Source organism: Taudactylus pleione, unplaced genomic scaffold (assembly GCF_031769625.1).
Source record: "Taudactylus pleione unplaced genomic scaffold, aTauple2 ptg000129l, whole genome shotgun sequence".
In the NCBI taxonomy this organism is placed as follows: Eukaryota; Metazoa; Chordata; class Amphibia; order Anura; family Myobatrachidae; genus Taudactylus; species Taudactylus pleione.
The window spans coordinates 6,204,700-6,219,358 of record NW_028284531.1 but is presented as its reverse complement, the minus strand read 5'-3'; the positions used below and the strand labels follow the sequence as shown (position 1 = coordinate 6,219,358).

Below are 14,659 nucleotides of genomic sequence, written 5' to 3'. Positions count from 1 at the left end.
TTTTAGCCTTAAAAAACTCTTTGGTTGCTTTTGCAGTATGCTTCGGGTCATTGTCCATCTGCACTGTGAAGCGCCGTCCAATGACTTCTGAAGCATTTGACTGAATATGAGCATATAATATTGCCCAAAACACTTCAGAATTCATTCTGCTGCTTTTGTCAGCAGTCACATCATCAATAAATATAAAGGGAACCAGTTCCATTGGCAGCCATACATGCCCACGCCATAACACTACCACCACCATGCTTCACTGATGAGGTGGTATGTTTTGGATCATGAGCAGTTCCTTTCCTTCTCCATACTCTTCTCTTCCCATCACTCTTGTACAAGTTGATCTTTGTCTCATCTGTCCATAGGATGTTGTTCCAGAACTTTAATGGCTTTTTTAGATGTTGTTTGGCAAACTCTAATCTGGTCTTCCTGTTTTTGTGGCTCACAATGGTTTACATCTTGTGGTGAATCCTCTATATTCACTCTTGTGAAGTCTTCTCTTGATTGTTGACTTTGACACATATACACCTACCTCCTGTAGAGTGTTCTTGATTTGGCCAACTGTTGTGAAGGGGTTTTTCTTCACCAGGGAAATAATTCTTCTGTCATCCACCACAGTTGTTTTCCGTGGTCTTTTGGGTCTTTTGGTGTTGCTGATGGCTTGCTTCACTGATAGTGACAGCTCTTTGGATCTCATATTGAGAGTCGACAGCAACTGATTCCAAATGCAAATGTCATACCTAGAATCAACTCCAGACCTTTTACCTGCTTAATTGATAATGAAATAACGAGGGAATAGCCCACACCTGTCCATGAAATAGCTTTTGAGTTGATAGTCCCATTACTTTTGGCCCTTTAAAAAGTGGGAGGCACATATAGAAACTGTTGTAATTCCTACAACGTTCACCTGATTTGGATGCAATTACCCTCAAATTAAATCTGAAAGTCTGCAGTTAAAGCACATCTTGTTTGTTTCATTTCAAAGCCATTGTGGTGGTGGATAGAGGCCAAAATATGAAAATTCTGTCAATGTCCCAATATTTATGCACCTGACTGTATATTAAGCTTAAAAACATGGATGACGACTTACAATGACGTGCCAAAATCGCTGATTTCATAAAGTAAGAGCCTATTACATTCCCCCATAACCTGGAGAAGTAAATGGAAAGTAGGAACAGAGGTCAGTAAATGGGACAGGACAGATAGGAAATTGGACAGATAGGAAATTACATGCATGTGCACCATTGTTAAAAGGTCCATCTTGTGGACAACCCCTTCTTTAGATGGTGTAGCAATTTGGTTGTGATCTCACCTCACCCTTTAATGGGAATATGGTTGATCCAAACTGGACAAATGCTTTAAGTGCTTACAGCAAACACTAACATTTTAAATAAGAAATTGAACAAATATAGAAAGAATACTTGAAAAGAGTTTGGTTGATCACACATCTATTTTCTTCCTCATGACAGCACCTTTCCTGCAAATAGATTTTCCTATAGAAATAATCTATATTTGCTTACATAAAAATGAAACTGAAAAAAAAAAAAAACTTTTGGTAAATTAAATAACTTAATGAATAAGAAAGTTAAAATATTTATTCCCTTCTGATTCTTTATTGTACAAATCAATCCTAATATTCTAGTGACTGACTTTAATATGATGTGTCTTCTTTTAGTAGTGCAAAATATTTAAATGGAGAACACAGTATGAGAACGTGGTTAATGTTGGCCTTTAAAATGCCGGGAAATCTGGACCACATTAGTTGAGCGTTCCACTTATCTCATCCTATTGAATCAATAACCGCTTTCTAATGTGAAATTTTCAGAGAAAACCAAGATACTAAATTGGAACATTACTGTAATTTATACACTTTGTGGATTAGGATAATATAAGCATCATCCATAAACTCATCCTCCATCTGCTGGGGGGTTACATTTAGGGCACCTGAATGAACACTGGCTGTGGACTGTAAAACGCTAACAATAATATAATAAGACAACCATTAAGAAAATGAAAAAGAAAAAACACAACACATGGCTATATAGAAATCATATAATTTATCTGCCATCTGAATTGGGAAATGACTGCAAAGCTTTAGCAATCTGCATTGAATTTTGAGTATGTACCACAGTCAAGAAAACTAAAACGGAAGTGATGAGGTCTTAAATGAGGCTTCCTTGCTGCTGGGTGAAGCTAATTAGCATGCACAGAGCTTTTGCTAGGTAAAAGAATCTCCAAACCATATTTATAAAACAAGCATCACTTACAAAATACCACCGAGGCTTATTACACTGTATTCAGCAATAATGGGGAAGTGTGCAAATTGCCATAATATTTTGAAATATACCGCAAGGAGCTATATGAATGTTCCATAAGCATGGGAGAGGAAGGTTAGCAGTGGGAGTGGTCCTTATCTGGATTCTTTTGGGCTGCTCTGCGCCTTGGACGTGAACCCCTTAATGTTAGGGACACCGGTATAGAGGAGCCTTGACGTTGGCCCGGCGCTTAATCATATATTTGCAAATGTATGCAACCAATACCTCTGAATTTCTATTATCATGTAGGATTCAAGTATTTTTGCTAATATTGCTGCAGTGTGCTGGAGGGAATCTTTTTTTTTCTGTGGTTCAGTGTAAACCCTGCCCTTTACAAGCACCTGAGCAATATCATTTAGCTGATGTGAGCGACCACCATACTTTCTATTTGCAGTTCTGAGAGGCATGAAGGGAACCAGCATTGGGAGGATGTGCTGGTCTGTCTAGTGCCATTTGAAGGTTTTGGGGGTATCTCCTAGGTGAGTCAGCTCTCAGCTTATACATGTGCTGCTATTATGCAGTACATTAATTGTAATTATATGACTCAGAGTGGGTGCTACTATTTTCTAGCAATAATTATTTTGGGGTGAGCGTTTGGGCGTGGGGCCCCCGGAGTGGCTCTGGCTGGGCATTTTTCAGGGCATCACCACTTAATTCACATAGATATTTTTTCATCACCTTTCCATTTGTTTGTCTATTATTTATGTAATTTTAATTCTTTCTTATTATACTAACACTTAATGATTATCTCGACACATCTATACTTTACACTTCACTATCACCTTTCTTCGTGTGATGCCCTGGGTCCTTGGCTGGATTCTTTTGGGCTGCTCTGCGCCTTGGACGTGAACCCCTTAATGTTAGGGACGCCGGTATAGAGGAGCCTTGATGTTGGCCCGGCGCTTAATCATATATTTGCAATTGTATGCAACCAATACCTCTGAATCTCTATTATCATGTAGGATTCAAGTATTTTATCTAATATTGCTGCAGTGTGCTGGAGGGAATCTTTTTTTTCTGTGAGTAATGAATATAAACCTGTGCGCCAGCTAGGACATCTGCAAAACATGCACTGTTAGATGTCTCTGAGGACTAGAGTAGGGAAACACTGGTCTAGCACAAACATAAAAAATGACATTATAAATAAAGGGCTCTTTAAGAGGAGAATTCAATTAGCCACGGATATGCGCCGCAGCAATTGATCACGCCCCACGGGGAAAGTTTATTCAATTAAACAGCATTTTCCCTGAGTGTTAACCCCTGGTTTCAAGTACACAAAGTGCAGAATCAATGGGTTGCCCCCAGAGGGTGATTTTTCTTGTTGACTTTTCCTCACAGCTCCTGAAGCGGCGAAGAATAGTGCACCTCTGTCGTTTAATGCGCGGTGTAAATCCTGCTAATTGAATTGGCTGCACTTGGATCACTTCAACACAATGGTCACAACAGCAGGAAAGAAACAAAAAAAACAGATTAAAATTCCTGAGCTCTAGCTTCATAAACATGGATTAATAGTGTGTCTTCCAACATTGGTTTCTCTTTGATGGGCAATTGACTTTTTCCTTTTAACACAAGATATTTATAAAAACTAAATTATTCCATTAACTATCCAAATTCCTTCTCCCTCTATACTCCTTTGTTTCAGAAAAAGAAAATGGGATTTTGGTACCTACCGGTAAATCCTTTTCTCTGATTCCACAGGGGTCACTGGAGGTGCTTACGCTGGGGTATAGAGGCGTGGATAACTGGAGCTGGCACTTAAAATAATTTAGAAGTGTGAAGCTCCTCCCCCTCTATGCCCCATCAGCCCTCAGTTTAGAAAATGAAGACCGAGAGGAGATGGAGAACAAGCGGAGTAAAAAGGAGAGAACAACACACAATAACTGAATCATACAACATACGGAACAAGCCGAACAGGCAGGCTAAGAGCGCAGAGGTGGGCGTCCAGTGTCCCCTGTGGAATCAGAGAAAAGGATTTACCGGTAGGTACCAAAATCCCATTTTCCCTTTCATCCACTAGGGGATACTGGAGGTGCTTACGCTGGGGACGTCCCAAAGTTTTTCCCACGGGCGGGAGCGCTCTGCGGCACCTGCAGAACAAGGCGGCCGAAACGGGATGCCGAAGCAGCAACGTATCAAATCTGTAAAACTTGACAAACGTGTGAACTGAATACCACATGGCTGCATGGCACAACTGTGACGTGGAGGCTCCTCTATCGGCCTCCCATGACGCACCCACAGAACGTGTGGAATGGGCCGAAATGGACGAAGGAGGCAAATGGTCGGCACTAACCTAAGCCTGATGAATAGTCAGCTGGATCCAACGTGCCAAAGTCTGCTTAGACGCTGGCCAACCCCTCCGAACAGCATCATAGAGGAGAAAAAGTGACTCAGACTTAAGGAGGGACACTGTCCTGGCCACATAGATGCGGAGAGCTCTAACCACATCCAAGGTAGAAGAACCAGAGTCCTCCATCAACGACGGTATCACAATAGGCTGATTGATACGGAAAGCCGACACAACCTTGGAAAGGAAGGTGGCTACCATCCGGAGTTCCGCCCTATCAGTATGAAACACAAGGTAAAGTGGTTATAGGACAGAGCACCCAATTCCGAATCTCTACGAGCCGAAGCTGGAGCCAGGAAGAGGAACGTCTTCCAAGATAGGTACTTAAGATCAACCTCTTCCAACGGTTCAAACATGTGCGACTGAAGAAACAGAAGTACTAAATTTAAGTCTCAGGGAGCTATCAGAGGTACAAATGGACGCTGCACGCTCAAGACCCCCTGAAGAAACGTCTGCACCGCAGTAATGAGGACCAATTTGCGTTGAAAAAAAAATGAAAGGGCAGAGACCTGCACCTTTAAAGTTCAGAGGCGACGGTCAGAATCCAAACCCATCTGGAGAAAAAAAAAAACCAGGATAAACAAAAAGTCCTAGACGGAAGACCCCGACTGGAGCACCACAAGATATAAGAACACCAGGTACGATAATGCACAGCCGGAACTGGCTTCCTGGCACGCAGCATGGGGGGAATAACAGAGTCTGAGATACCACTACGTCTTAAGTTATCAGTTAAACGCAGCTGCACTAAGTTGGGGTGGACGAAAGGACCCTGCTGTAGAAGATCCAACCACAGAGGAAGGGGCCACGGATCGTCTACCAATAAGGACCGAAGGTCCGAGAACCAACTTCTCTGAGGCCAGTTTGGAGCCACAAGAATGACAGAGGCCAACTCATGTTTTATTCTTTTGAGAAGACAAGGAAGAAGTGGAGTCGGAGGAATAAAAAGTAAACAAATTCGTAGATCCAAGGAACTGTCAGAGCGTTGACTGCTTGTGTCTGCGGATCCCGAGTTCTTGACACGTATACTGGGAGCAGATGATTAAATCGTGACGCCATGAGGTCCACCTGAGGACAGCCCCATCAATGAATCAGTGCGTTCTCTGTCCACGCGCGGTCCCCCCCGCGACTCCGGGGCGACAGGTGATCCAATTTGTCCACACCCGGGATGAACACAGCAGACAGGATTACTGACTGATTTTCGGCCTACCGGAGAATCTGAGTTACTTCTCGCATGGCCATGTAACTTCGAGTCCCGCGTTGTCGGTTGATGTAAGCGACGGCCGTCGCGTTGTCGGACTGAACTCTTACCGGACAAGACTTTAGAATCTCTGCTGCTTCTATCAGAACATTGTAAATCGCTCTGAGTTCTAACACATTTATGGCCCACTTCTGTTCCACAGGGGACCATCGACCCTGAAAGTGATAATCAAGGACTACTGTTCCCCACCCTCGAAGACTGGCATCTGTTGTTAAGATGATCCAGTCCCATACTCTGAATCTTTGGCCCGCTAAAAGATTGTTGGATTGCGTTCACCAGAGGACAGCCACTCTGGTAACCGGGTTCAGATGGATCTGGCGATGTAGAAGCAGATGAGACTCTGGACCTCATTCAGAGTCGGTCGAAGCGGCCGCACGGTCGTACGCGAAAAGGGGCCGTATATGTAATGATTCCCTCGCAAGTTGCGTCCCTAAGTTCGGATCGGTAGTTGGCCGACCAAGGGGAGGAAGCGGTCGGAAGACAAAAAATACGCCCCCTTCTCTTACGCATTGCACGTCATCTCCGGGCATATAAGGATTAATCAAGACCATCGGCAACCATTGAAACTGGTCGTAGAGCTTAAGGTTGACCATACCCTCTATTAAGCTCTACGATCATGTCAGTGTAAAAACCTCCCATATCACATGTGCCATGACGCTACTTTGTTAATTATGCACTCCCATAAACCGTATGCACTCCCACAAAACGCCGTCCGCATAATTAGGCACGCCTGCGTTCGGATCTCCACTCCCCCGTTTTCAAGCACCTTCCCCTGTTACCACCCACAAACGCCTCCATCTGTCACTCAAACTACCGACCTGGCTGTGTTCAAGGAGAAAGAAATTTCTGATCGTAGCGGCTAGTTTGCACACGCGCATTGTGAACTTTATGCATGCGCAGTATAGCGAACATCGGTGGCGTACGACCATGCGGCCGCTTCGACCGACTCTGAATGAGGTCCTCTGATCCTTGTGACAGCAGGACCAGCTGAAACACTCTGGAGTGGAACCGTCCGATCTGCAGTGCTTCGAAAGCAGCTACCATCTTCTCCAAGAGACGCAGACAAAGAAGTAGGGACACTTTCTTTGGTCTGAGGACCAGCTGAACTAACAACCGGATATCCCGGGCTTTCTCTATCGGAAGAAAAAACCCCTGTAATGCCATATCCAGGATCATGCCCAGAAACAGGAGTTTCTGGTACGGATTGAGATTTGATTTTTGAATTTGATTATCCAACCGTGTTGGATTAGAGTGTGATATGCCAGTACGGCATGGTCTGCGAGAAGGGTTACTCATGGAGCCTTGAGTAATAGGTCATCCAAATAAGGGATTATGTTCACTCCCAATGACCGGAGAAGAGCAATCATGACTGACTTGAGTCTGGTGAAAATACAGGGAGCCAAGGATAACCCGAACGGTAATGCTCGAAATTGGTAGTGATCCTGCAGTATAGCAAACCGCAGGAAGGCTTGATGCGGTACCCAAATGGGAACAGGGAGATAGGCATCCTTGATATCCAGGGATAATAGGAACTCCCCTGGTTCCAAGCTCGCAATGACGGACTGCAGAGGTTCCATTTTCGATACATCTTCAGATATAGGTTTAAAGACTTGAGGTTTAATATGGGCCTGACCGAACCATCCGGTTGGGCACTACAAACAGGTTTGAGTAAAACCCCATAACTCGTTGATGCTCCGGAACTAGCACAGATGATACTATTAGAGACTGGATAGCCTCCTGTAGAACCCTGGCCTAGTGTGCAGGTATTGGCAGACTCGTAGTGAAGAACTGAGGTGGAGGGGGGACTTCGAAGTCTATTCGGAACCCCAGGGAAAAAAAGTATGCGAATCCACGGTTCTGAAGAGGTCTAGTTCCAAACTTGTTGAAAATTTCTGCAAGCGGGCTCCCACCGCAGGAGACTCCAGGTGGAACGGAAGATCGTCATGCCACCTGTTTTACAGCTGGTGTCGATGTGCAACAGTGTGTAGTCGACCTTTACCTCTGCCGCCTCTTGCTTGCGTGGGAGCACCTCCGGCTCTACCACGAAAGTAATGTGGCGCACGAAAGGAATGAAACGAAGGTCCAGTGTTAGATCTTCTGGGAGCTGGAGCAGTAGAAGGGAAGAAAGAATACTTACCCCCCGTGGCCTGGGATATCCATTTGTCCAATTCCGGGCCAAAAAGCATGTCACCAGTGAATGGTGAACCCTTGCCAAGCGCGTCAAACGATCTACTGCTCAGAATTTTTCCCCTAATATTTTTATTTCGATAAAGTATTTCTGAAACATATCCCAAATGTTAAAACGTAAGAAACTGTTATACATCACATATCTTATAATACGAATTTGTAAATGTTTTCCGTATATGTATAAATATATATTGTTTTATTAACTGTATTGCAATGACGTATTGATGAAGATATTTACTGATCATTTCATCGTATCAGATATTCGATATTGGCCCTTTTTCTCTTTTATGTTTATGTTATAATTGTGTTATTGTTTATATGAATATCTATTTTGAATATGTACTTTTGTACTGTTGTATACAATTATTATGCTTCAATAAAGAAAAAATTTGATTAAAAAAAAAAGTAAGAAACTGGTTGCAGGAGAGGAGGGTGCAATAAACTCTTGCAGGCAAAATGCACACTGACATAGTTCTGGAAAAGACTGACAATATTTCTAACCACTGACTTCTTAACCTCTTTATAAAGTCTAATTTTATATACACACAAACACAAAGCTAATAATATGTGTCTATGTGTGTAATGCTATATGACAGCACACTGAAGTGCACTGTAGATGGGAAACATATGATGCCAGGTGTCACTAAATTAACTTTAGAACATGTGAAATTCAGCGCAGGAAGGACTCAAGATCTAATTTGCTGAATTTTCCCCTGGGCTGGTGTGGCTGGACTGTTTCATGGCACCATAATGTACACTTTTTCACTTCTTTAGTTTGTTTCTTATATATGTAGCACTTTATACACTTAATTATAACCTCCTACTTATGTAGGACTTAACACATAGGAGTTTCTTTATTATTCTTTAACCCTCACTTTAAATCTCACACTAGTGTGATGCCATGGGGCGGTTCTGCTGGGTTGGCCTGGGGGTCCCGTGCCATTTGTTCCATAGGAGTGTTAGGGACCTGTATGATGGAGGACACCTGGATATGGTGGACAGGCCCATAATTATGGCCATTATTATGCTAAGAACATCTTTGATGCAATTTAGCAGTATTATTATTAGGTTCAGCATGGTTAGTGTGCACACCTAGATTTGTTTTGTTTTGCAGCACTACAAGTCTCAGCAGGTAGCACCTCACATTGTGCTTAGGGTGTGCTATCTAGGGCTCCTCTTCCTATGAATTTTCACCATTGTAAACAGTCCAACTAAGTAAAGCGTGCTGAATGACATACAGTGCATCCGGAAAGTATTCACAGCGCTTCACTTTTTTCACATTTTGTTATGTTACAGTCTTATTCCAAAATGGTATAAATTCATTTTTGTCCTTAAAATTCTACACACAATACTCCATAATGACAACGTGTAAAGTTTTTTTTAGATTTTTGCAAATTTAATTAAAAAAACAAAAAAACTAAGAACTCACATGTACATACTGTAAGTATTCACGGTCTTTGCCATGAACCTCAAAATTGAGCTCAGGTGCATCCTGTTTCCACTGATCCTCCTTGAGATGTTCCTACAGCTTAATTGGAGTACACCTGTGGTAAAATCAGTTGATTGCCTTTCAAAATCATGTCCATACACCTGTCTATTTAAGGTCCCACACTTGACAGTGCATATCAGAGCACAAACCAAACATGAAGTCCAAGGAATTGTCTGTAGACCTCCGAGACAGGATTTTTGAATCGAGGCACAAATCTGGGGAAGGGTACAGAAAAATATCTGCTGCTTTGAAGGTCCCAATGAGCACAGTGGCCTCCATCATCCGTAAATGGAAGAAGTTCGGAACCACCAGGACTCTTCCTAGAGTTGGCTGGCCGTCTAAACTGAGCGATTGGGGGCGAAGGGCCCTAATCAGGGAGGTGACCAAGAATCGGATGATCACTTTGTCAGAGCCACAGCATTCCTCTGTGGAGAGAGGAGAACCTTCCAGAAGGACAACCATCTTTGCAGCAAACCACCAATCAGGCCTGTATGGTAGAGTGGCCAGAAGGAAGCCACTCCTTAGTAAAAAGCACATGGCAGCCCATCTGGGGTTTGCCAAAATGCACCTGAAGGACTCTCAGACCATGAGAAACTAAATTCTCTGGTCTGATGAGAAAAAGATTGAACTCTTTGGCGTCAATGTGATTTCTTAGTTTGTTTTTCTTAAATTAAATTTGCAAAAATCTCAAAAATACTTTTTACACATTTTCATTATGGGGTATTGTGGGTAGAATTTTTAGGACAAAAATTAATTTGTCCAATCAGACAAGAGAATTTTGTTTCTCATGGTCTGAGAGTCCTTCAGGTACAGAGTGACCATCGAGTTCTTGGTCACCTCCCTGACTAGGGCCCTTTGCCCCCAATCTCTCAGTTTAGACGGCCGGCCAACTCTAGGAAGAGTCCTGGTGGTTCCGAACTTCTTCCATTTACGGATGATGGAGGCCAGTGTGCTCATTGGGACCTTCAAAGTAGCAGATATTTTTCTGTACCCTTCTCCAGATTTGTGCCTTGAGACAATCCTGTCTCGGAGGTCTACAGACAATTCCTTGGACTTCATGCTCGGTTTGTGCTCTGACATGCACTGTCAAGTGTGGGACCTTATATAGACAGGCGTATCCCTTTCAAAATCATGTCCAATCAACTGATTTTACCACAGGTGGACTCCATTTAAGCTGTAGGAACATCTCAAGGAGGATCAGTGGAAACAGGATGTACCTGAGCTCAATTTTGAGCTTCATGGCAAAGACCGTGAATACTTATGTACATGTGAGTTCTTAGGCTTTTTTTTTATTATTTAAATTGCAAAAATCTCAAAAAAAAGTTTTTACACGTTGTCATTATGGGGTATTATGTGTAGAATTTTAAGGACAAAAATGAATTTATTCCATTTTGGAATAAGGCTGTAACATAACAAAATGTGGAAAAAGTGAAGCGCTGTGAATACTTTCCGGATGCACTGTATTTTTTACATTAAATATTTGTATGGAGAGTTCTGAAATACGTGTAGAAAATGTGCTATTTTGGAGGAAAAGTCTACATTCTGCACTACTTACATACTATACATTCGGAATCTCTTTTTGCCACGAATAGCAGCGATAAGAATTATAATTATCAAATCTAAAGGCCCCTACACACTACACGATATTAATATCGATTTGCCAGTTTTCAATGCATCAGAACAACATTTCATCAATATCGTTGTAGTGTGTATACATCGTGTACTTCGCGCTCCCATGGGGTCGTCAGCCGCATCGCCTCATCTTTTGTACATGCAGGAAGATTAGGCGATGCGGCTGACTATGCCATGCAGCGCTATGTGGCGGGGGCCGACATATGGGACAGTCGGCCACCGGATCACCCAGTGTGTACAAACCGCCCGGTATGTCGACCCTGGGAATGTGGGTCACATCGCTGGGTACATAATTGTTTAGTGTGTACCCAGCTTAAGACCCGATGATTAATAAATATGCCCTTCAGTCTTCTATCAAAAATCAGCATAAGCAAATCCCCAGAAGCTTTAGATCACACAGATCAGTGTTTCCCAACTCCAGTCCTCAGGGACCGCTAACACTATTACAAGTGAAATAAGTTGCCCCATTTTTAAAATGTGTCAGCCAGTACCATGTACTGTTAGTGTCCCAGAAGACTGGAGTTGGGAAACATGGACAGATTATGTAGTCTAAACAGGGTTACCACTTACCATCTTTTTATTTTCAGATTTCCAGACAGGGTGTGTGGCCAAAACTAAAACCATATTTTTTGACAGATTTTGAAAGATTTTATTCTATTATCATCAGACTCCTCCACATGTCTTTTTATGTGTCATCAAACCCCTACATGTGCCCCTTTATATGCCATTTTTCTTCACCCCCTCTTGCTCCTTTTATATGGCATCAGAACTCCTTCATGAGTCTTTATATAGCATATGCACAACATATGTCAAACAGGGAATGGGTAGCCGCCGGTTCATTTCCCGATGCTGGCAGCCCGAAGGGAAAAGATCCCGACAGGGCACGTAAGTACCCTATCCCTACCCCTCTCCCCCCCATCCCTAACCTCCCCCTAGTGCCTAACCCTAACCTACCCCCAGGGATGCCTAATCCTAACCCCCCTTAGCGCACCCTAAGGCTAACCTTCCCAAGGGGGTGCCTAACCCTAACCTCCCCCCGGGGGTGCCTAACCCTAACCCCCCCCCCCACCAAAACCTAACTCTGCTACGCTCCCTAAACCTAAAAGCGCGGCTAAGGATGCCACTGAATTGAACCTCCTCATGAGACAACTTCATCAGTGGTAAGACAACTTTCCTTGAAATTAAACATCTACCTATGTACAGAATTTTAATGTAGGTCCAACATTTTAAAACACTACAGCTACATTCAATGCTCAGCTTACTCTGCAGACTTCCCACCTCATACTTTACATTCATCTGCAACCATTTACAACAGTGCAGAAATGTATAAGCAAAATTAATTAAGGGCCAGGATTTACTAAAGCTTCTAAAAAGGAAAAGTGGAGGAGTTACCCATAACCACCAACCAGAGTCTAGTTATCAATTACCTAGTACACTTTAGAATATGATAGCTATTATCTAATTGGCTACCATAGCCAACACCCTCATTTTTCCTTCTATGTACAGATTAGTACATACAGTAGCAAGCAGTTGTTATTTGTCCATCAAATGTGATTACAGTTCCAGAATAAAAAATGCATAACACACTCCATGACATGTTTTATATATTTTGTGGATATGGATAATAAGTTCTCCTAGGGGACTGTGTTAACCCGGGTAAAGTGGTGGGACCAATTCAATTTGAAGTTTCACAATCAGTATTGCGGCTGCACATAGGACTTCGGATAGTTAATTTTTCCTTCTACTCCCTAAATGTGCTAAATGAGCAGCCGTCAATCTGGCCGTGGGACTACTAATTAAATTGCTCCTGGCACCTTATACAGAGTGCGAGGCAAGCCTCACCTAATTGAGTTGCTCCCTAAGTTGAATTTTAATGTGATAAATATCTAATGTCACCACTGCAATTTTCCAAATAAAAATAATGCCAACTCTTGGGAAACAAGTGCGGAATTCTCAATGAGCTTTTCTTTCGGATTTTAGGATGATATTGCATAACATGGTTCACTTTAGTCTGGTCAAGAAACTAAAAGAAATGGTGACTAAAACAATATCATATACAACCTAAAGAAAATAACAAGTAGTTGTTATGTATAAATATGATTTACTAAAGGATATGTTCATAAATAAGATAAATGCATCACAATGTGAAGCTTAAAATGCACTTACAAGTAAGATGGATTTGTATTGGTCAAATGAAGCTCATGAGAGGGAACAGATTGAACAGCTGCTAAAATATCTTGTTCAATAGCCATTGGGAGAACAGCATAGCCACAGTAATCAATATGCTCCCCTGTATCAAAAACATGAAGGGAATACAAATGATTTATGAATGTAAAAACAAAACTCTTCCAATATGCTATATCAAATGAAACTCTGAAATTTGCTATACCCAAGATCCATGTTTTGCCCAATGCCCACAGTTCAATTAGCATCGATTAAGTAACATATCAAAAACAGTGGACATCAACAATAAAATCATAGCAATGGCGCTAAATGACACATCTACAGGAAAGAGGTGTCCTAATCATAGCACATAAAATAGAAAGAGGCAAGACCAATTTTTAGTCTTGGTTGAATTTAAAAAAAAAAAAAAAAAAAAAAAAGACCCAAAATGAAAACTAAAAGACATTACGAGTGCACTTTGTATTGGACATTTCTACAAGGTACTATGGAAATATTTTTGTCTCACCTATTAAGTTGACCCGTCCTGGTGCCCGTGCATAAAATGATGGCTCGCAGCCAAAATTAGAGATGAACATTTCCTTCAGCTTCAACAACCTGCAAAACGTAGTAAAACAAAATGTCTAAGGGGGAATACAATTACTCACAATAAAACAAACTTTTCATGCATTAACTTATCGAACCTATCTCCTGTTAATTTCACTTTTCGCCTGTATGCATGTTCCTGTTTTACGCACAATTCAATTTGAAAATAGGGCAATTTTTTTCACCCGAAATTCACTTTCAAGCACATTAAAAGGGCAAAAAACGGTTATCGTGGCTAATTGAATTCCCCCCTAAATGTTAATACATTACATTTTATATAATATGGCCATGTCTTATTCACTATCTCATTCCAAACATCTGCAGCTACTTAAAACCATACTTAGATTATTCTTTTGATTTATTTGTATCAAGAACTGATACAGATGTGCAATATGTTCACCTTTTAGATACAAAAGTTAAAAGCTGAGCCCATACTCCTGCACCAAGTCAGTATTCACTGGGCTATCTTTTTGTCTACTAAATGCCTCCAGAATAAATTTTCATACCCAGGAAAAACAGGATTTTGGTACTTACCGATAAATCCCTTTATCAGATTCCATAGGGGACACTTGAGTTTCACTGGGTATAGACTGGTGATAAGTGGAGCCTGGCACTTTGAAGAATTCTTTAGAATTGAAGTTTGCTCCTCCCCCTCTATATCCCATTGGTCTCAGTTA

At 41.9% G+C, this 14,659-nt stretch overlaps 1 protein-coding gene across 1 annotated transcript in view; it reads right to left on the bottom strand.

Moving 5' to 3' along the window:
* The window catches only part of GALK2 (galactokinase 2), a 245,251-nt gene that overhangs the window by 200,423 nt on the left and 30,169 nt on the right, over positions 1-14,659 (bottom strand). Inside the window, exons 2-3 of the mRNA XM_088472801.1 lie at positions 13,906-13,994; positions 13,383-13,506 (exon numbers count right to left, since the gene is read on the bottom strand). Of these exons, the coding sequence (XP_088328927.1) occupies positions 13,383-13,506; positions 13,906-13,994 (213 nt within the window). The remainder of the gene's footprint in view (positions 1-13,382; positions 13,507-13,905; positions 13,995-14,659) is intronic.